Here is a 22208-nt window from a genome sequence, read left to right as displayed (position 1 = left end):
AATTGCGATTAATTGTGCAGCCCTAATGATTTCCGAAAAGACCTGTAACAATTATTAAATAATTGTTTAATTGCAATTTTTTTTTTTAAACATACAGTTATCGCCATTTCTTTGTTTAATCGCAATGAATTGCTAACATTAGCTAAGGACCTTTGATGGTAATTGTCAGCTTTATGTTCATTAAAGAAGAAAAAAATACAATATTTTATGATAATAAAGAGGTGCAGTTTACTTCATAGGCTGTGTACTTATGTTATCACATTATCTGGGTCACATACCGTATATAGTGATATAACCAAAAGATGTATTCTGGGAGGCATTCAAAACTTTAATTTATTTGCAGAAGTAATACATAAATAAATATTTTTAAATTGGTCTGAAAGAGACCGAGGTTATATTGTTAATCGCAATTATTTCTGAGACAATTAATTGTACAGTGAATTGGTAAAAAGTCATTGGAATTGTTATAGCTCTATTTCCACACATTTAATATGGGATTCATGTTTAATAAAAGGTCTCCAGGGGAGTTGAAGATATTTCACTTTAAAAAGAAGGCTTTTTATTCATTAGTGTAATTACTGCAACTAAAAGCGTAACTCAAACATTTTTATTTATTCATTGCTATGTAACAGATTTACATATAGATAACAAACCACACATACTTGGTAGATATACAGTGTGTATGTGTATGTACATACATACACACACACACACTGTATATCTACCAAGTATGTGTGGTTTGTATATACATACATACATACATACATCCATACATACATACATACACATGGCATTATCCTAAATAGCTGCAGGCTATACAGATACAGGCTAATACTGTAGCTACAGGCTAATACAGAAAAGTCCTTGTCAAATGTCTCCTTTTATTATGAAATGGAGAATTCCCTGGCTTATTTCATTGTGTCTGATTACCAAATTAGCTCATAGCTCAGGGGTTTGTCCCAGTCTTTAGTCTTCAGCTGTCTCCCCACACATTTTTGAGATATATTTTACACCAGTATAGTTCATTATTGCAACCCTGAAACTTCACTCACACACAGACAATTTGGGAAATGACTCCCACTCTTTGTTTGTATTCTTAAAAGCTCTCTACAGGAAGCCAAGTGTCAACATACAAAAGTCTGTTCCGCTTTTGACAGGAGACGAGCTTTGAAAAAGGATGATGATTTCATTCTTTCATTCATTGTTTACCCCCGTTTTGGTTGTTTTGCGTGTTGCGACAACCCTCCTTCATGGTCATACCATCAGGCGATGACACAGGAGTAATTATCAGGATTGTTTGTTGTGCTTTTGTGTTCAGATTCAGGAATTCAAATGAAATCTTGTCTTTATTCTAATCAGCAACAAGATATCACTAAAGCACTTGGCCTAAATAAATTAAAGCTTGTAGATGTTCCACCGCGCTCTCGCTGTTGTATCGCGACCGTAGTTTGGCTGTCCTGAGGGGAGAGCGAAAGACGGCGGCAATGAGATGCTGCAGCTGCTATGATTAGAGTGATGTCCCAGTAAAATATATAATACATAATCACTGACTTCTAAGTAACAAAAAGGCATGGGATTTTTCACTTTTAGTGTTTGTGTCGGGTTTATGACTTTAGGAGAAGGACCTCCTTTTTCAAATTTATCTTGAAGAGTGTTGTGAAATTCTTTCAGACAAGCTCTTATTGTGTGAACGGGGGAGCAGACAGTATAGAAATTGAGCCATTGCCTTGTGTCTGTCATGTTAATAGTTTTTGTCTGTGGATTGCCTCAGTTTGAAGTAATAAAATTTGACTTTTCTGATTCAACATTTGTTTAGTTATTAAAAGCTTTTCCATGTTGTGTGTCGAAACTGCAGTTTTTTAAGGGAAAACTCACTCAGAGCGTGCATTTTAACTTAAAGTATTTTTTTGGAACAAATAGAAGAACCTGATAGTTGTTTAGGTTGAACGGAGTCCTTGATTTATACAGGCAGATTGACAAGTTAAGGTTAGAAAACAGTTTAGTTTTGATTATTTATCTCAAACAATCAACATACTTAAAAAAAAATGAAACCCAAAGATAAAACACAATCATATATCTAATCTATCTATCTATCTATCTATCTATCTATCTATCTATCTATCTATCTATCTATCTATCTATCTATCTATCTATCTATCTATCTCAATCCGATTCCATCAAAAAATTTTAAGAAAGGTTGAGTTTGAAAAGGAGCAGGCAGAAGCATAATGCTTATAAAGTCCTGCCCCTACTTTACAATATACACTCACCTAAAGGATTATTAGGAACACCATACTAATACCGTGTTTGACCCTATCCTATCAATTTGGGCCAACATTTCTAAAGAATGCTTCCAGCACCTTGTTGAATCAATGACAGCAAGAATGAAGGCAGTTCTGAAGGCGAAAGGGATCCCCCACACTATTACACCACCACCACCAACCTGCTCAGTGGTAACAAGGCATGACGGGTCCATGTTCTCATTCTGTTGACTCCAAATTCTGACTCTACCATCTGAATGTCTCAACAGAAATCGAGACTCATCAGACCAAGCAACAACAAGTTTTCAACTGTCCAATTTTGGTGTGCTTGTGCAAATTGTAGCGAGTGTATTATTACAGGGAAAAAAACAAATAGCTGTGCATATACCGCATACAACAATTGTAAGTCATAACAACATACAACTGTACACTTTTTGTTCACAGCAAAACAAAGGAAACTAAAATATGTATGAAAAAGGGGAAATGCTAAAAAATGTATTCACTCATTTTTTTCACCATGTTGTAGTAGGTGCAGTAGATCCTCACTGTTTTGCTTGTGTGTCTTTGCCCTGTGGTGTCAGTGGGAATGGAGAGGCCTGCAGCGGTGGAGCAGGTTGACCTGACTCCAACCCTGGCCCTGGGACTCGGCCTGCCCATATCTCAAAACAGCGTGGGTCGCGTTATCCCGGGCGTCTTGGAGGAAACCTCGCTCCGAGACCAACTGCGCTTCCTGCATCTCAATGGCCACCAGCTCAGCTGCCTGCTCAAAGACAGCATGCCCGACTACGAGAAAGGTGGGTTACAAATTCACTCTGTCTAACCTCTGGACGCGTTAAAGCCAGGACCTTGTCTGACAGGGAGTCTCATCATGATGCTGTATTGTTCACAGGCAGCTGATAGTCTAAAATGAAAATGCACAAATTTTTTTCTTATTCTATTAAAGTTAATAGAACCACTAGGGCTGGGCAATATATCGATATTATATCAATATCGATAGGTGAGGCTAGATATTGTCTTACATTTTGGAAATATCCTGTTATGACACAAGTGTTGTCTTTTCCTGGTTTTAATGGTTGCATTACAGTAAAGTGATGTAATTTTCTGAACACACTAGCTGTTCTAATATTTGCTTTTACCCACATAGTTATTATATCAACATAACTGATGATTATTTATCAAAAATCTCATTATGTGCATATTTTGTGAAAGCACCAATTGTCAACCCTACAATATCGATATTGAGGTATTTGGTCAAAAATATCGGGATATTTGATTTTCTCCATATCGCCCAGCACTAAGAACCACCCAACAAACAGCTGGTCAGTTCCCATTACTCCATCTCAGCTCAACTATTGAAGTTATTAGGGCCTTCTTTTTAAAACGCCAACAAATAACACACAGTGTTAGCACATAATCCAATTAGCCTTCAAATATACTACCCAATAATCTGGTTTGTGTGTGACAGCATAGAATTTATGAGATTAAAGTGGTACATTTACGAGGAAAAAAAACTTAAATCTCCTGAGTTTCTGAATATTCTTAGTCGCATAGTGAAAAAAACCACACCCTGACACACACAATAACAGCCAACCAGAAACAATCATCGGTTGTTCACATCGGACCAGTTTTGCTCATCGGGCCAATGACGATTTATAAAAACATAACTAGCATCGTCCGAGAGCGATAACATTGATATATCGTGCATCCCCAATTTGCATTTTACTCAGTTTTGTGCATGTAGTCTTTTCACTGAAGAAACTCAGATGGCGCAGACTTAAGTTGACTCAGAAATGGTTTGCTGTAAGTAAAAGTCCATCCCCCTCATTATTCACACCATGTTGTCGAGCACATCAAAGCAGTGTTTAACCTGAAGCAGTCTGATTAAGACGAGGGTAGAATCATCTTACAAGTTCAAACGATTGATCATACCAAAGCTCATCAACACTAGAATTTTGGAAATTTCAACTTGTCTTCGATGCAAAGAACACTCCCGCTCACTGTCTAACTTGCAAAAAATATAAAAAGTTTAATAATAGGCAATGTTTCAGTACTAGACCATCTTCAGGCACCCGTCTCACGTAGATGTGCAAAGTATTTTTCTGTACTAACTTGTCTTAGATCAAAATAAATCAATTCAAACACATGGTTTTAGAGTTTGGCCAATGGTCTAAAGTATGATTTTGCAGGAAGTAGGGTAATAGAAGCTGCCATATATACTGAACACATGATACAAGAGCAGGTTTATAAAGAAGAAAGACTGAACCTAGCTCCACCAGAATCCAAGTATCTGAGTGAGAAACAGGCAAATCTGTTCCTGTATTGTCAGGGTGTTGAACCTTTGTTAAAAATCTGTATGCTGATTTCTGTAAGTCTGTGAGTAAATGACCTTAAAGCTGCAAAAGAACTACACATGGGAGGCTCACTAACAGTCTGTGGTCTGTTCTTGAACATTAAGGCGGCCCACTCTTTGTGCAAATGCATGCACATATCCTCGCTGAGGTCTGCTCCCTACTTTTATCTCGGGGTCACACTGTTTGTCAGAGTTATCCATCTTGCAGCCTCGCCCCCACGCCTCTTATCTGTCTGCCTCTCTGTCTGTCTCTCTTGCTGTCCCTCATGTTCACAAACACGTGATGGACCAGTGGCAGCAGTTACCATTGCTGATGTTTGATCGGTCAGAAGTAATTTATCTAATCATTTTTAAATGAGAAAGAGGGAAGGAGGCAGAGAGAAGACTCTTTGATAACTGGCTTGTTTGGCAAATCATTGGACATGTGGCATTTCATTTGAAATTTCATAATCTTCTCAAAAGCGTTTTTTTCTAAAAAAAAAAAAGCATTTCTTTTACTGAATTAGTTTAAATAGTGAACATGGAATACTTTTGACATGATGACCAAATAGCTAATATGTGCGCCAGGGTTGCTAACAGGTGACGCAGTCCAGTTGGTCAGTTAGGACAGAAGACAAACAACTTCTCTCATTTAAGGTGGTTTATTAAAGCTGGAATAATAATAGAAACTTGTATACAAGGATCTTTCTGGTTTGAGAATCCACAGTCAGCGGATTGCTGTTTCTCTGTCTCTTCTCGCCCCCAAAAGAATGCGGTTTCAACAGTCACAGTTCAGTATATGAAAATGTGCAGGCTATTGTGATTGGTTAATACTAAGGCAGGAGGCAGCCGTGGTTTCAAATTTGGCGCTTCCTGCTTGGTGCACAGACTGGTCCCAGTCTCTTGGCACTCGATCCATCCAATGGTAGAGGACAACACCCTGAAAAAAGATTTCCTCTGGCGATAAGATATGTATCACGATACATGGGTCACGACTCAATATATTGCAATATATTTCAGTACTGTGCGTAAGGCGATATATTGGGATTTTTTTTAAGTATAATTTTTGAAAAACTAATATTTTAAAAAAGACATGATGTTCATAAAAGTCAAAAAAGTTACTTTAGGTAACCAATTCAGTACACAGAAAATCAAACTGCCAGTTTGGGATTGTGGTTCACAGGTTCTTAGTGAGGAAATGTTTATATGCTAAAGTAGGCCAAAGTTCAGCCTTAGCTACATTGTTAGCTTCTAGCAAAAAGTCAGGCACTGATAGGCACTGTCAGTCAAGGACACTAGTGGTGCATCTCAGCGTGGCCATCTAGCGGTAGGGGGTTTAAACACAATGTAAACATGAACCACTGTCTTACATGAATATTCTTGCAAGTCAAAAAAATAAAAATCGATATTGCCCTTTTGAAAATTGATGCAATGTTGCACAATAAAATATCGCGATACTCAAGTGTATCGATTTTTTTTCTTACCCCCCCTAATGACATGTAGGAAATATCTGTCAGATTGGACTACTTCATCTAAAAATGTAGTTAAAAGTATGGTATCACATTCTGTCAAGTTGGAAATATCTGTCAGAATGGACTACTTCCTCTATAAATGTAGTTAAAGGTATAGTAAATTATGTTAATCCAATACACTTTTTGTCAAATTTAGCGAATATCTCCTCACGGTCACCTAGCTCTATTTTCTGTGTGCACTGAAAAAAAATCTGATGTTAATACACAGCCCCGGCTGTGTCAATCGAAAACACATAGGAGTGCAGAATGGACTACGTCCTCTATAAATGTAGTTAAAGTAGAGTAGCTCATTTTGTCAAGTAGGAAATATCAGAATTGACTACTTGCTCTACACATGTAGTTAAAGTAGGGTAGTTCATTATAACAGGTGGGAAACATGTATCAGAATGGTAGCCTGGGAAAACCCTGACGAACTTCCGGCAAATTTGAGATTTGCTCTGCAAGTCCGTCTGGCCAAGAGCCCATTCAAGCCCATTTCCAATTTTTCCAAATCGAGGCACCAATCACAATCTTGAGGCGGGCTTTACACGATGGCGATGGCGCAGCGACGGCGACCAGCTTTTTGTTTACATTCAACATGACGGCCACCGAAGCGCAGCAAACCCGTTGATGCCGCTGTCGCTGCTACGTCACCCGGATCGTTGGTCTGATTGGTTGAAGGACTAGCCAATTGCGCCCAGATATAAATAAGAGGAAAGTTTTATTTTGATTCAATGGTGGTTTGCAGTTTTACAGCTTTTTCAATGCAAAATAAAGCCAGACTAGAGCTCCGCTTACTGTGCTGCACAGCTGCAACACAACAAGCGCCTGGCTGCTACGGAAACCAAAACTTGCGCATATTAAATTTGGAACCTATGATCAGATTTGAAACCAAATCCTCCAAACAATTCCAATAAAGAAACGATTCCGATGGAATCGTAATTTTTGAAACGATTCCGAGTAGGAATCGGTTCTCGATGCCCAATCCTAGTCAGAATGGACTACTTTCTTCATAAATATAGTTAAAAGTAGAATACCTCATTCCGTAAGGTAAAAAATATCCATCAGAATGGACGACTTCCTGTATAAATGTAGTTAAAGGTAGAGTAGCTCATTCTGTCAGGTAGGAAATATCTATTACAATTGACTACTTCCTCTATAAATGTAGTTTAAAAGCAGGGTAGCTCATTCTGTCAGGTCAGAAATATCCATTAGAATTGACTACTTACTCTATAAATGTAATAGTATGGTAGCTTATTCCGTGGGTAATATCCAAACACTGTGATGTCTGTAGGCCTACAGACATTGGTATGTTGTCCCAATTTTCAGTACATCTTGTGTCTTATGTCAAATTGTAAGACACATTAGTACAGTATGACGTCTAAAAGACATCACAGAGGTGTTGAACTGCAACAAACGTGAGTGTGGTAAGCAGCAAATATTGCATTTTCAAAACTTGATTTGAAACTAACTACTTCCTTTCACGTTCAACAGCACATTTCCCACTCTATTTTTGTCCCTGGTTTCCATAGTGATGGAATGAAATGGAAATTATTTCAGCAGACCTACATTTGGATGTGTTGATTTTTATTTTTTTATTTTTTTTAAATCTGTCCACTTGGGTAATCATGAAGCGGTTATGCAGTGGAATGTAATAGTTGACACTGCTGGGAAATTCGCCTGGGATGATATTTTAATTAACATACCTGTTGGACACCTGTTGGGGTCAAATCTTACTGGGTGCGAAAGAAGTTTAAAAGAAAACTGCCTTCTACCTGGAAAGAAATGTTACTGATTTCATTAGTCAAACATGTTTTATCAGGGAGATGTAAATCAGAGTCTGAATACTTTATTGATCCCCTCAGGGAAATTATTTAGTTGCAGTTGCTCACTGTCATATTCAAGGTAAAATAAGAGTAAGAAAAGTGTATAAAACAGGGGTGGGAGTAAGTCACACATGTGCAAGTCACAAATCACTGTGGTGAGAATCAAGCAAGTCAAGTCGAGTCCCTGCTGTAAGTCAAGCAAGTCACAAATCAAGTTATACAAAAATATGCAGTTAACGTTCGCTAAAAGACACATTCGCATAACGTTACCTTTGTTTGTGTTTCTTGAAATGACGGCTACAGTTGGATGTTGTGGTTCTCGTGGCTGTAATTTTGGAGTTGCAATCCTTGCACACAGCTGTGTTTTCCAACGAGCATGGGCTATAAACTCTTTCAACCAAATTTGACTATTTTGGGCATTAATCCCTTCGATGACGGCTGCCTCCTACGTTTGCCTCTGCTGGTCTACCATGCTCTGGAAGGTTGCCTAGCAACTTGGCAGGGTGGCGCGGATAGCACGAGGAGGTTTCAAAACCAAAACTTAACTTCTCAATACCTTGAAAAAAAGAATATGGTCTGGCTAATACATTGACTAAGTCAAGTCCTTTTTAAGTCATCTGTCTCGAGTCAAAGTCAAGTCAAGTCATTTATCAATGTAAGCCAAGCAAGTCTCAAGTCCTGAAAGTGGCGACTTGAGTCAGACTCGAGTCCCCCATCTCTGGTATAAAGTAACATAGGTACAGTAAGAAATAAATAAAAACGTTAAGTAAGAGTAAGAGAGTAAGAGAGGTTAGGTTACAAGTAAGATTTGGTTAAAAAGATTGTTTCAAATGCAGATTACAAATTCTGTTGTATTGCAGTGTCAACATAAATACAGTGTGAGTATAAGTAGCAGAAGTGGCTAAATAACACCTTTGCACATGGATGAAATATTACACCAATTAATTATTGTACATAATTGTCCAAGAATATTGAGATGTGATGTGTAAATACAATAGATTGTGGTCGGCAAGGCTCCAGTATGGAGGAACAAACAGGAGTGCCGAGCCGGAAGCTAAGTAATGTTCTGCTGTGGACGGGGGTGCAGCAGCTAAACGCATTTTAGCCACCTAAAAAAAATATCTCTATAGAGGCGGCCTCTAGCTCACCCAGTAAGAGCGTTCGCCCCATATTGGCTGAGTCCTGCAGCGGCGCAGGGTTGGAATCCGACCTGCTGCCCTTTGCTGCCTGTCGTTCCCCATCTCTCTCTCCCCCTTTCATTCCCAAAAATGAATATATAAAATCTCTATCAGTTTATTTTTCCCACTTTACATTGCCGTCTAACAGCCCTTTCTGACGGGTAATGGAAGCTGTTATATCAGTCTACGCTCTCGTCAAAGCCACCAGTCTCCATTGACAAAAACAATAATTTTACCTCGCAGAACTAGGGAGTCGCTGGTCCACACAAACAATCTAACCTATCCAGGCAGCGGTAGACCAGCAACTCCTGTGGTCTGCAATGTAGACCAGCAACTCCTGTGGTCTGCAATGTAAAATGACTGTTTTTGTCAAAGGAGTCTGTTGGCTTAGGTAAAGAGGTGAAATATTCCAAATATAGCATACACCTAAACTAATATTGATTCTTTTAGGTGGGTCTTCTTTTAGGTGGCTAAAATATGTTTTGCTGCTGCCTCCGTCGACAGCAGTACATTGCTCACCTTCCATGTCCGTATTCCTCCCCACTTCTCTAAACCGGATGTGTGCCGACCGCCATCTACTGTAGGTAAAACACTGACTATGGATAAGTATCTCATACAACCCCACTTCACTGCAAAACACGAAATGTGACATTTATAAAGTTCAACTCTGGTCATACGAGGTTGAAACAGCCTTGTTCTGCCTCCACATCTCTCTGCCACATTCGCTGTCTCTCTGCCATGTTTCCGTTTTTTATATTGTTTATTTGATGGTTTTAATCCGTTCCAGTAAATCAAGATTGCAATAACTTTAATCCAAAGTAAAGGTAATTAAAGTCAGCTCACTCTCCCAAATGGTGACTGACTCCTTGGTTCCTCCATAATCCAGTAAATCTGACCATATAGTATCATATAGTATATATATTTTTTGTATTTACCCGAATGGATTTTCTTATTATATAGGCTATTTATGGGCGTATTGTAGGAATCACTGGAAGATCCCCTACAGTATCTCCTTTACGGTATTATTTAGCCCTATTTCTTTTGCCAGGTAATTTCTCATTGGTAAATGATTATAAAATAAAATTGACTGATTTTATTTTTTTAGGTATATGAATTGGCAAGTTTTGAAATGAAAAATATTAGTCTTGGTAAAATATTTGTTTTAATGATGTACCGTTAATGCCCCTGTTATTTTTAAAGTGGCAATCCTTAAGACCTGGGGACACTGCAGCATAGCAAACTGTTGTCGTTTTAATATAGAAGTCCGGTGGCTGGGTTGGCTCAGTTGGTAGAACAGGTGCAAAATGCCCCAAAAAAAAAATATAGAAGTCCAGTAATAATTGGCCTTTTTCCGTCATTCTGGGAGCAACAGTGATCTTATTTTATGCTGCACACCGCATGAGTCTGCGGACAGCGAAAGTGAAAGTAGTCTGTTACCTCCATGAAGTTGGAGGTGTGCAGCCTGTCGCCTGCAGCTCCTAATCTAACAGCTCACTGTGGCTTCTCCTGTTGTTCCATCACTCCCTGCAATATTTTACTTTTATTTTGATCCGGAGTCAGAAATTGCCAAAAAGAACAGTTTTCTTCTTTTGTAGACACATTTTTGATACACATTGCATTCCCTGTGACTACTCCATAATAAAAGTCAACTTATGTTTTGCCAATTAAATGCTTTTAATGTAACTCTGCATTAGCAGTAACTTAATACAGCATTTTCTGGGAATATCGTACGGTGGCCGACAGGGGCAAACGCACTGCAACTTAATGAAACACAAGCAAATAGACAAAACATAAGAAAATTAAGAAACCTCTTCATAAATTTGACAAGACATGCACAGCATTTAGCAAACACGCTGCAAATACACACAACAAAACCAAATACACAAACGCTCTGCAAATACAGAAACAATGCAAAAAGAAAGGCACACAATCCCCGAAAACAAACGCAACAAATAAACGCTGCATATTACACAACGGAAGTTCTCCAGGCCTCTAGGGGGAGCGCTAAGTGGAACAGCTTGATTTTTGACCCCACGGGGAGAGAGCGCTCCGCCTTTTTATTACCACGAGTTTACGGACACGTCTCTGCTGATTGGGTATCACCTGACACCTGAGCCAATAAACTAAAGACACACCCACCAAACGAGAGAAAACACCTCAAACATTATTTACACTATTACAGTCTATGATCTCAAAGCAGTTCACACCGTTCTGAGATTGAACGTCTCTCTCTCTCTCTCTCTCTCTCTCTCTCTCTCTCTCTCTCTCTCTCTCTCTCTCTCTCGGCCACCATAATGTCACCACAGAAACCCAGTTTGTAACACTGCGGTGCAACTATATCAATATTGCAACAGCAGTACTTTCATCAGTGGGCCATAGGCTCAGTCACCATTGTGCTACCTCCTTCAGTGATAGATAGGGACTTAAGAGAAATGTATTTAAATGAAATTCTTTGGGATTGCCACTTTAAGGGGATCAATGTTCGTTTTTGTAAATCTTGTATCGTTTGACTCTTCAAGGCCCCAAAATTGCAAATTGAAGTATTGACAAATAGTCACACCTAAATATTTTTAATTTGTATTTTGGTTACTTCTCATATGACATTTGGATTTAACTAATAATAACAATCTTTATGTTGTCTGTTATCCAAAGCCCAATTTGAAACTTGACACCGCAAGGGTACTATTAAATATCGACTGTCCTTATAAAACTCATTTGTAAATCCATCACTGTCTGCTTTGTTTCAATCTTCATATTGTTGTTTTCTTGTGCTTCTAACCTCAGGCATCTTGGAGGGCCATTAACCAATCCCTGTACTTTTAGACAGATGAAACATGGCCAGGGCCATCGATATTGTATGATTCATGCCTGTGGCTTAAGGTTCTAATATTTCTACCAACCCCTCTGTCTGGCAAAGCCACAGTAACTATTTATCACCCCTATGCCTATGCTGCTGAGATGGGTGTTATATAGCCTACTGCAAAATATTGTTTTAAGGTGTGTGTGTGTGTGTTTTTTTTTTTTTTTTTTTGTGTGTGTGTGTGTGTGTGTGTGTGTGTGTGTGTGTGTGTGTGTGTGTGTGTGTGTGTGTGTGTGTGTGTGTGTGTGTGTGTGTGTGTGTGAGAGACACTGATGTATGCCACACATCAAACCTCCACATTGCTTTGTCCTTGAACATGTTCCTAAAGCACTGAAGTAAAATGAAAGCAGGCTTCATTTCATCTGCTTTGAGTAAACGTAGATGAGTCCGAGCTTGTCATCGTTGGGATCCTGACAACATATACAATGCTTTTTATTTTTTTTTTCTTCAGGACTTAATGTTTTGTTTTTTTCTTTCCCCACAGGCATAATATCTTTTCAATTTAAGGAACATTATCGACAAGAAACGGGACTAGGAAATGCTGAAAGTTAATAGATTTCCCATATATAACATCCGACGTGCATCAGAATGATTGATGAAATCATGAACGCTATTAGTGAACTCGTATTTTTTTTAAGGAAACAAATAGTAAGAAAATGCCTGTATTTTCTTTATGATGAAATACAGCCGGATAGGCAGCAGTCTGAAGAGGCTTTTTTCTGAAGTGAGACAAAGCACTCCTGCAAACTGCCTTAACTTTTCTTCACTGTTCAGTTTATTTTTGAATACGCACATAGTATAAAAAAAAATGCATTTCCAACTCTATCCAGTCATAGCTCAGCATCCAACAATGCTTTTAACATTTCTAATATGTCACAATATGCTGTCAGATTGTTGATATAAACAAGAAAACAATGCCACCAATTGACAGCAGCGCTCTCCTGTAATACTGAAACAATTCATTCAATTTGGAGGTTGACGTTACATAATTGGAAAGCACAGATTGTTTGGTTCATAAATAACTTTAGTTTGTCCTCATGCATCAGATGGTATTTGGTGATAAATAGACGGAGCAAAATTAATGTGTTGCCGCATCAGGAAACCCACAGAGTTTATTAATGAGATGTTGCAAATGTCCTCATTTTGATAAATGCAATAGCTGCTTAACTTCCAACAAGTTTTACAGCATATCCCAGTAATGCCAAGTCTTTGAGTAGCTGACAGCCAACATCAACATCTGTCAGACAATTCCTGATTAATGCTCACTCTAAAGCCACACTATTTAAAAATGCCAGTAGTTTTACTCCAAAACCAAACTCAACAAGATTTTTGAATCAGTCCCCCCCCGCCCCACCGCTGCGTGACAGATGTGGTATCTCAGACGGATCACTGTCACACTTATTCTGCCACTGTCCAGTATTAAGTCATTTATGGAATGACATATTTAACAATGTCAGATAAATATCTAGCTAGATTGTAATCTGGCTATTTTAGGTTACTCTGACAGTACATAGGCCCTTCCCAGCAGAAGCAAATTATTAGAGCAGACATGGTTGCAGCTAAAAAATGAATATGACTTAATTGGAAGTCTCCTCTGTCCCCATGTTTAAGGAGGTGGCTTAATGAAATGCTTTCCATGGCTAGGATGGAACAGATTGGTTTTGGCAGGTGTTGTTTTTGAAGGTGTGGAAACCATTTTTGGTTTCCACACCCTTTTCTACCGGCCCTATTTTAACAATCTAAGCGCACGACGTGAAGCGCCTGGCGCAGGTTTGTTTAGGGCGTGTACAAATCCACTTTTGCTAGTTTAACAGCAGAGAAAAGGGTCCGTGCGCCAGGTGCGTGGTTCAAAAGGTTTGTAATTTTTTATTTAATTTATATAATTTATACTGTTTATTGATCCCCATTGGGGAAATTACAATTTACTTAGTGTCTTCATTAATTCATAGGTGTGTTTTGGGCGTAACATGCAATAAACCAATCAGAGTGTCCTCTCCCATTTCCTTTAAAAGCCAGGCGCGTTTCTACCTTGTTGGTCAATGGCGCGATCACTTTCCTCTGCCTCAAAATAGCAATACGCCAAGAATGCACCTGAACACACCTCCGTGTAAGACCACCGAGCCCATGGGCTCCCAGATGGGCGCAGGTGGGCGCAGGTGCATTTGCTATTAGAAATTGACGACTGCGTCGGTCTTAAACTAGCAAAGACACGTGCGTCGGGCTTTGCGCTGCGCCAGGTGCAACATAGGGCCCGTACTCTGTTGTTCTGGCGGCTCTCCACCTGTGTGTCTTTGTTTAGTTGTTTTTTTGTCTGTTTCTGTTCTTTTTTTGGTTGCTGTTTTGTGTGGTTGGTTGTGTGACTGTTGTTAAATAATTTGAAAATAAAGTATTTAAAAAATGGAAAAAAAGTAAAATGCCAGTAGTTGATGCCGGTGTCCCCCTCCCCACTTCTCTCCGATACCAGAGGCAGGCTTTGAGCAGTTCCGTGTGGCAGAAAAGGCTCATGGGAGCTGGATGAAGCTCTTCCTGGAGGGCAACACCTCTGAGGTGCTTAACAACATGGGCAAAAAGGTCCTGAAGCAGTATCTGGAGGCTCTGGCTGCCATGAGCTCGGCCCTCAGCAAACAGCTGGGCAAGTACGACATGTACTCCATGATCGCAGGCATGGTGTTTGTGTTCCAGGTGAGTGCAGAGGAAGTTCATTCAATTCAGTTTTATTTATAGCAGTGGTTCCCAACCTTTTTTCCTTGGCGCCCCCCTACTCATGTCTAAGAAAAGCTGTGTTTTGTTTGTTTTTAGTGTATGGAAATCAGGGCTGCACGACATGAGGAAAATATGCAATATGCGATAACGTCGTTTAATACCACTCGATGATAATACTTGCGATAAGTGTACTCAGTTCTGCCTTTCGTTTGCTTTCAGTATTATTATTTCAGTAAGGTACAACAAATTGCTTGTTGAATTTAAAACCAATGAAAGGAAGTAATTTCCAACATTCTTTTATGGAACATATTGAACATTGAATTGAATACAGGCAACACTAAAAAGAGAACGACAGCTACATTTTAAAATGCAGTTTTCTACTGAAATTTTCTTTCAACTAACTAAAAAAGAATCTCTGAGTGTCTTTTGCGTTATGTCACAGCCTTTTGCGATGTGTCTATTGCCCCAGTTGATATCGCAATAACGATAAAAACACGATATATATTATGCAGCCCTAATGGAAGTCACGTGTGTAAGAAACGAAATGAAAACTAATCTCTCATAAAGAAACATGGTGGAGGGAATGTTTCCATGAGTGGAGTTGCCATACAAAGTCAGGAAAAAAAAAACACTTCCATAAGATGGATTGGCAATAAATACTAAAACTGCAAACTCTAAACATAACTTTAAACATGTACTGACCACTAGTCCACTGTTCGTTTTTTTAAAAGGTCCTGAAAACCAACACAGGTGTTTTCACTTATTCTGGCTGATTAGATGTCTGCTCAAGTCGAAGGTGGGCTGATGAAGGTGTAATTTGTACTACCCTAACAGATGCAACAAAGCTAACGAGAGACTCAGGAAGATGTCAATCAACCAGTCTAGACACACCCACACAGTCCTGGGAAAAGGTCCAATCAGCCAGATGAACTGAAAACACCGGTGTGGGTGTTCAGGGCCTTTTAATATGTTTATTGTTACTGCATGCATTATTACAAGGCAAATTCCTTTAAAACATGTAAACTGAATATCCCACCAATTGCAACAAAAAAATCTGACAAATGTTTATTATTATTATTATTATTATTATTATTATTATATACTCTCTACCATATAAAAAGCCTAAAGCTGCCTACACATGATAGGCGGCAAAACCGATTTGCGCTGTCCGTTCTTTTGATTTCCAACGGGGAGACGGTGCCGCCCAACTATGCACTGCACTACCCCTGGCGTCGCGCACCCCTCAGATTTGCCGCTTTGCGCTGCGCTCAAAGTTCAAATTATTACAACTTTGACATAGTTGCCGCTGACCTTTCGGAAAGTGCAACCAAATGAGATAACAGCTGTCGTTACCTAGCAATGAGAAATAGCTTATTTTCTGAGGTGTCTTAAGAAATATGGTATGTCCCTTAACATTCTACAGAACTTTTACCGCTGTACAATTGAAAGTATACTGACATGTAACATTGTAGTGTGGTTTGGCAGGGCTTCACATGACCTTAATCTTCTGACAAAAGTAGTCAAGACTGCATCTAAAATCATTGGGGTTCCCTTTGAACACATTTACTGGAAAAGCAGCACTAAGAAGGCACGAGGTATTATACAGGATTCTAGTCATCCTGCATATAATCTCTTCTTCCTCCTTCCATCAGGGAGACATTTGCAGAGCATCCCAATGCGCACAACATGTTTTAGGGATAGTTTTTACCCCCAGTTAATAAGGTTATTGAACGATAGCACAACAGGAAGGAGGGCTGTGGTCTGAACTTAGTCACTTATGTATATTGTGTTTGGATATTCTAGATGTTTTTAAAATGCTATTATGTTTCAAAATTGTTATTATTGACTGGTGCTGAGAGAGTGCTAAGGCACATTGTATTTCATTGCTGGTGTACTTCTTACTAATATGAATTTGAAAATAAACTTGAACTGAACTGAATAGCTTCCTTGCGAGTAGGTCTAGGCTCGGGGTCCTCTGAGTTCAGACGACTTGACAAGTCGTAAATACGACCTCGGGGGCGTTCTTTTTGCAACTTCTGGGTCGTAACTCCGGAAAACAACTCTTAAAACGACTTCGGTGGACAAAAAGAACGCACCATAACATAGCTCAAACACAGCGTTTGTGGTTCGACTGGTTTTCCAAGATGGCGACCGCATGTAAACATGAATGGTACAGTCTTTATAATCTATCTTTGTAATAAACTGTCTGTACACTTACAAAGTTGTCAGTGCTTTGGTTTACATGTAGGGACCCTCATTATACTACCGTAGAAGTGTGGGGCTATTTTGAGCCTTGTTAGTGGTATAAAATAGTGATTTACCATCTGCCCCGAAGGCTAGCGTTAGCAGCTAATCACCAGTTTGCGCCAGCTTGTTTAAAGCTAGAGACCCATTCGATTAGCATGACAACATATCCCAAAGAACGTTCGACTCGGTACACACATGTTATTAACCTCGCTAGGATCACTGTCCCGTCAACGGGACACTTTGTGACTGGGGCATCGCTGAAACCTCGATAAAACTTCCACTCATTAGCGTTTTTATAACTTTAAAGCATTAAGCAAAATATACAGCCATGCGACACACCAATTTAAAGCTTAGCCTCTAATGATTAATGTAAGCCCACATACAAAGCATAAGATGATTTATAGCAGTTACACAACTGTTACAAAGTAACAGAATATAAAACAATTCAGCCGTAATTTGCGCAGCTGGTGCCTAGAGGCTCCGAGTGCATGCCTACCTGTTTTCGTTGTCCTTTCAGCAACAAAGTGGTATTTTGACCAAAACTTGATATTCATAAATCCCCAAGATTCCAAGGAAATGTAATATCCAAGCTTTATATTCCAAAACGAGCTGTTCGCCTCACAATGTTGAAGTTTCTGGCCGAATCACAACGGAAAAAACAGTTTTCCATTTCCGCACTTGTTATCGCCGCTCGCTTCTCCCCCCAGCTTCCTACATGCTCATAGTCATTGGATTCTCTAGCTTCTAAGCTTTCCATTGGTACCTGATTTGAGCCAGTCCGTTCAGGTTTGCCTCTGATGTGCCCAATGGAAGCCAAGGAAGCCTCTGACAGCATGTCAGGCCCACATGCGTTCGATCGACATTTTCTCTGACCAGTTAGATTTAAATGCTACAAGACAATGAGCAGACAATTCGATTGACATGCAATATGGCCCTGGCATTTTAACCCTGTGTTGACAGGAGCTCTGTCAAAGCAAAAACTGGGCCTCCTATGAGGATATCACACTCTGTACAATTAGTAATGACTTATTGCTATATATTTATGTATATAGTTATTTATAGTATGTGTGTGATTGATGTGGGTGTGTTTGTGTATTTGAAAAGTGTTTTATTGTGTACTTTATTGGCTTTTTTCTTTGCACTCTTCAAATTGAAATAAGAAAAAACGGACAGACATTTCTGTAGAAAAAGATTCATATAAAATCAATTTTTGAGTCTTTTGGCATTTTTTCTATAGTAAGCAGGGACATGTAGCTATGGCCTGGGTGTATCTGTAGCTTACCAGATGTGTTTACAGTATTTTAATAATTTTACAGATGTATGACTTGGACGGAAATAAAAAACCTCCATTCTAGCCTCTGTAACTCTGTGTCAGTAAGGCCTAGAATCACCCTGACACTTGTAACACAAAATTTAGAGTGTTTCTCACAACCCAAAGTGTCAAAGTATATGGGAGCTGTACCAATTTTAATTTGGGTATGACGTTTAGACCAAAAAGCATGGAATTTCAGCCGTTTCTTAACCCCTAGGTTCATTTTGCACCGGAATTGTTCTTTAATGTAAATAATCAACTGGGGAAACTTCATGGTAACATCTGTTTGTTAAAATATTTCCCCTATTCGCCTGCAGTGTCTCCTATGAACATGGGCTGCGATAGGAAATTGGAATTACCAATTTCAGTATTTTTCAATACTTTCCACCACTTGGATCTCTTAGGACTTTTTATATGTTATAAGGAGACTTTTATGAAACTAAATCAAGTGAAAGAGTTTCTGTTGCAATATGTGAAGTCATGTTGCATAATGCCTGTACTGTTGGTAATAAATCTGATTCTGATATACTGGACAAAGCCATGCTGATGTAGGTTATTGTGGTTGTAACAGTTGAACAAAAAAAAAGTTGATCAAAGTTCTTCTTCTCTCTCCGTGGCCTCACAGCTCCTGTTGGTCTTACTGTTGGCTATGCCTGAAGCCCTGAGCGGTGCCGCAGCCGTGGACCTGCCAGTCCTCCCAGCCCTGCTCTCGCTGCCTTTCTACCTCCTGTGCCTGCTGCTCGCCTCGGTGCACGTCTTGGTGTGCACATCTACTGAGAGCTCCTGCTACTTCTGCAGCCTCTCCTGGGGTCTCGTGTTTGCTGCGGTCGCCTTCTCCTCGGCAATGTTTTGTATTCTGGTCTCTATGGCAACGCGGCGACTCCCCCTGGGGCCAAAGATTCACGGGAAGGTGAGTCTGTGCACCCGAATATCCCACCCCCACACGTATACAGATTGGAACAGATGTTTGTCCTCATAGCTGTGTGTGTGTGTGTGTGTGTGTGTGTGTGTGTGTGTGTGTGTGTGTGTGTGTGTGTGTGTGTGTGTGTGTGTGTGTGTGTGTGTGTGTGTGTGTGTGTGTGTGTGTGTGTGTGTGTGTGTGTGTGTGTGTGTGCGCACGCGCGCGTTTTCTTTTTGACGTCAATATGCAGCCTAACCTGTTCACCAGTTTAGCTGGTCTGTGACTGCTTTAGAGCAGTGGTTCCAAACCTTTTTTATTTCAATTTCATTTATTTATAATATCGTGATATCTGATTTTCTCCATATCGCCTAGCTCTACAGTGACCGGTAGCTGTGAGAATAACTTAGCGTAAGTGTGCTGCTGTGTGAGGGGAAAAGCGAGAGAGAAAAAAGAGATAGCAAAGACAATGTAAAGAGAGTTAACAGTGAACAATAAAACAACAAGCTTCTCAAGACACGGTGGCTTCATCTGTTGTTAATACTGCTGTAGTCTCACATTGCCAGACATTCCTCCACACCACTGCGGAGGAGGGTCTGGCTAGTCCACATAGCATTCTGGGATGGGAGAAAAACGTGATCTGGTTTATTGGCATTTCTGTAAACCAATCACAGTAGTCACTGGCGGAGCAAAGCGCCGGACGGAGCCACGGCGCCTCTGCAAAATAGCCTCGGGAAGCAACTTGTTTTGGTGGAACGTGTGTACGTTCAAAAGTAGTTTTAGTCGTGCAACAGAAAACTCAGATTGGACAGATAGTCTAGCTAGCTGTCTGGATTTACCCTGCAGAGATCTGAGGTGGAGTTAACCATAGTCCTCACAAATCCACCGGAGTTTAGAATTCCAACACAAAGAAAGCGGAAGGTAACGGAAAACCTGCCAAAAAGAGGGACATCCGGCAGAATTTCCCGAAAATCCCGGAAGTGGAAGGTCGTGGATATAGACTAATACTGCCGGTAAAGTGAAACCCCAGAAAGATCATCGGCCCTGGAGGGGGCTCCCCTGAGCCTGACACAGAAAAGGTGCAACAACATGGAGACTGCAGTGCACAGAGAGACTGGAGTGTCACACACACACACACAGCACACCTTTTTGTTTCATTAAAGATGCAGTAGGTAAGTCTTATAAAACTAACTTTCTGTCATATTTGCTGAAACTGACCCTATGTTCCAGTAGAACTACATGAATTATGTAAAAAAAAAAAAAAAAAGACAGCTCCTCTGGCACCTCCTACAGCCTGTAGTGCCATTGGCAAAATTCCAATCAGGGCCACAGGGGTGGTCTATCTGCCTGTCAATCACTACTCAGGCACACGCATATATAGCGTTCTCCCCTCCCCCCTCCCCGCGCACGAGCTGCAGAAAGGTTTTCCAAAACTCCGTGAATATTGGAGTGGCTTTTCAGAGGTGGCGTGAGCTTCAGGATTTTAAAGATCTGAAGAACGATGCAGATGTAGCCACATTTCCTCTCAACAGGTAACATAATTACCATGAATGATTTATCTTTCGCTTGGTTATTAGTGGTCAAAAGTCCACAAAGCAGTTGGTGAGGATGATAGTAACGTTAGCACAGTGGTCGGTCTGATATGATGCTGAAATGGCTAACGGTAGCCTGCTAGTTAGCATCGTTTTACTGTTGGTGAGTAAAGTTAACGTTGTGTTAGTGTTTAGTTATTGAACATGTTGTCTGACATGCCGGCAGTTCTGTCAAACTCCGTTGTGTGGGAGGGGCTTAGGAGACGGTTTGGGCTGCAGCAGAAAGGGAGGAGGGACTGAGAAGTTGTCAGTGTTCAAATTTGTTGGCAATGTCCTGGCTCTTCACAATCTTACCTACTGCAGCTTTAAATTGCACAATTTTTGCGGTTATGTAATCGCACAGAGTGACATTGTGATTGCAATTAGATTAATCGTGCAGCCCTAGTACCTGTTTAAATGTCCGTGTTCAGGTGTTATATATTCAGCTGATATATTCTTTTAATCAAATAATAATTTCTATATTTCTTTATTCGACTACAATTTTTCCGAGTACTACCTGGCAACAGCAGAAGTACCCATCATTGCTTTAGAGCGAAAAATATTAAAGAGACAAGTGAACAGTAATGTTAGTATTCCATCCAGACAGCTGCATTCACTAAGTTGCTGCTGTTTTAAAGAGAGATTATTGCTTTTAGGATTTAATTATTCACATCTGCGGGTAGAGAAACATTACCTTGGAGACTACCAGAATTTATTTGAGAGAGAAGCTACTAAATCCACCGAGGCTCAGGGGGGATGGGATGGCACACTCTTGTCTATTGTACCCCCACTCTGTGATTTAGCTAAGTTAGCAAAAGTCTTTACTAATGCACCCTTAAATCACTTGAATGGGCTGTGAAACAAAGGCCTGAGAAAAAAGTTTTAGTAGATTTTCTTGGATCTGTGAGAATTGAAAAATCACTTCACCCAAACGCAGCTGTAAAGGAATGTTTCAGCGCGTGCCCTTTTAGTCGATTTAAGACTTTGGGCACCATTTATATTAATCAAACAGTGCTTGGCTGTATGCACAGCTTACCATGTGTTTTTAATGAAGGGTTGCAGGGAGCCCTATTAGTTACTCCTTAATTAGTCTACAGTATTGCACAGGAAAATGGTTAAAAAAAGTAGGGAGTAGCGTTAATGTTGACATTTATAATGCAGTAATATAACTTTGAATATTTTGACATAAAAGAAAATGTGTTTTATGTTGACACATCTGACAATCTATTTGTCATTCAATGCGTTGACTGTGAGAGTTCTAGAGAGTTCAGAATTTGTTAAACTCCATAGTGTAACTGTTAATGCCAACAGCACAACGCTGGATTTGTTACAGATGCCGCTACAGTCTGTTCTGCTGCTGCAGAAGCTTACTCTACGTCTCAGAAGTCCCAGGCTCAGTTTTCAAAATCTGTTAAAGCCACATGAGGAATTCTAAGGAATGACAACAACACTGTCAGCAGGTCCACATGATACAGGCCTTCAGTGATTGCTTACCCCCACCCCACCCTCCAC

General features: G+C 39.9%; 1 protein-coding gene across 1 annotated transcript in view; it reads left to right on the top strand.

Moving 5' to 3' along the window:
- The window catches only part of pigg (phosphatidylinositol glycan anchor biosynthesis class G), a 103856-nt gene that overhangs the window by 30572 nt on the left and 51076 nt on the right, over positions 1–22208 (top strand). Inside the window, exons 6-8 of the mRNA XM_039813419.1 lie at positions 2843–3055; positions 14430–14647; positions 18853–19137. Of these exons, the coding sequence (XP_039669353.1) occupies positions 2843–3055; positions 14430–14647; positions 18853–19137 (716 nt within the window). The remainder of the gene's footprint in view (positions 1–2842; positions 3056–14429; positions 14648–18852; positions 19138–22208) is intronic.

The sequence above is a fragment of the Perca fluviatilis genome, chromosome 10 (genome assembly GCF_010015445.1).
Source record: "Perca fluviatilis chromosome 10, GENO_Pfluv_1.0, whole genome shotgun sequence".
Lineage (NCBI taxonomy): Eukaryota > Metazoa > Chordata > Actinopteri > Perciformes > Percidae > Perca > Perca fluviatilis.
The sequence above is the reverse complement of the archived record's forward strand: the minus strand, read 5'-3'. Positions and strand labels throughout refer to the sequence as shown.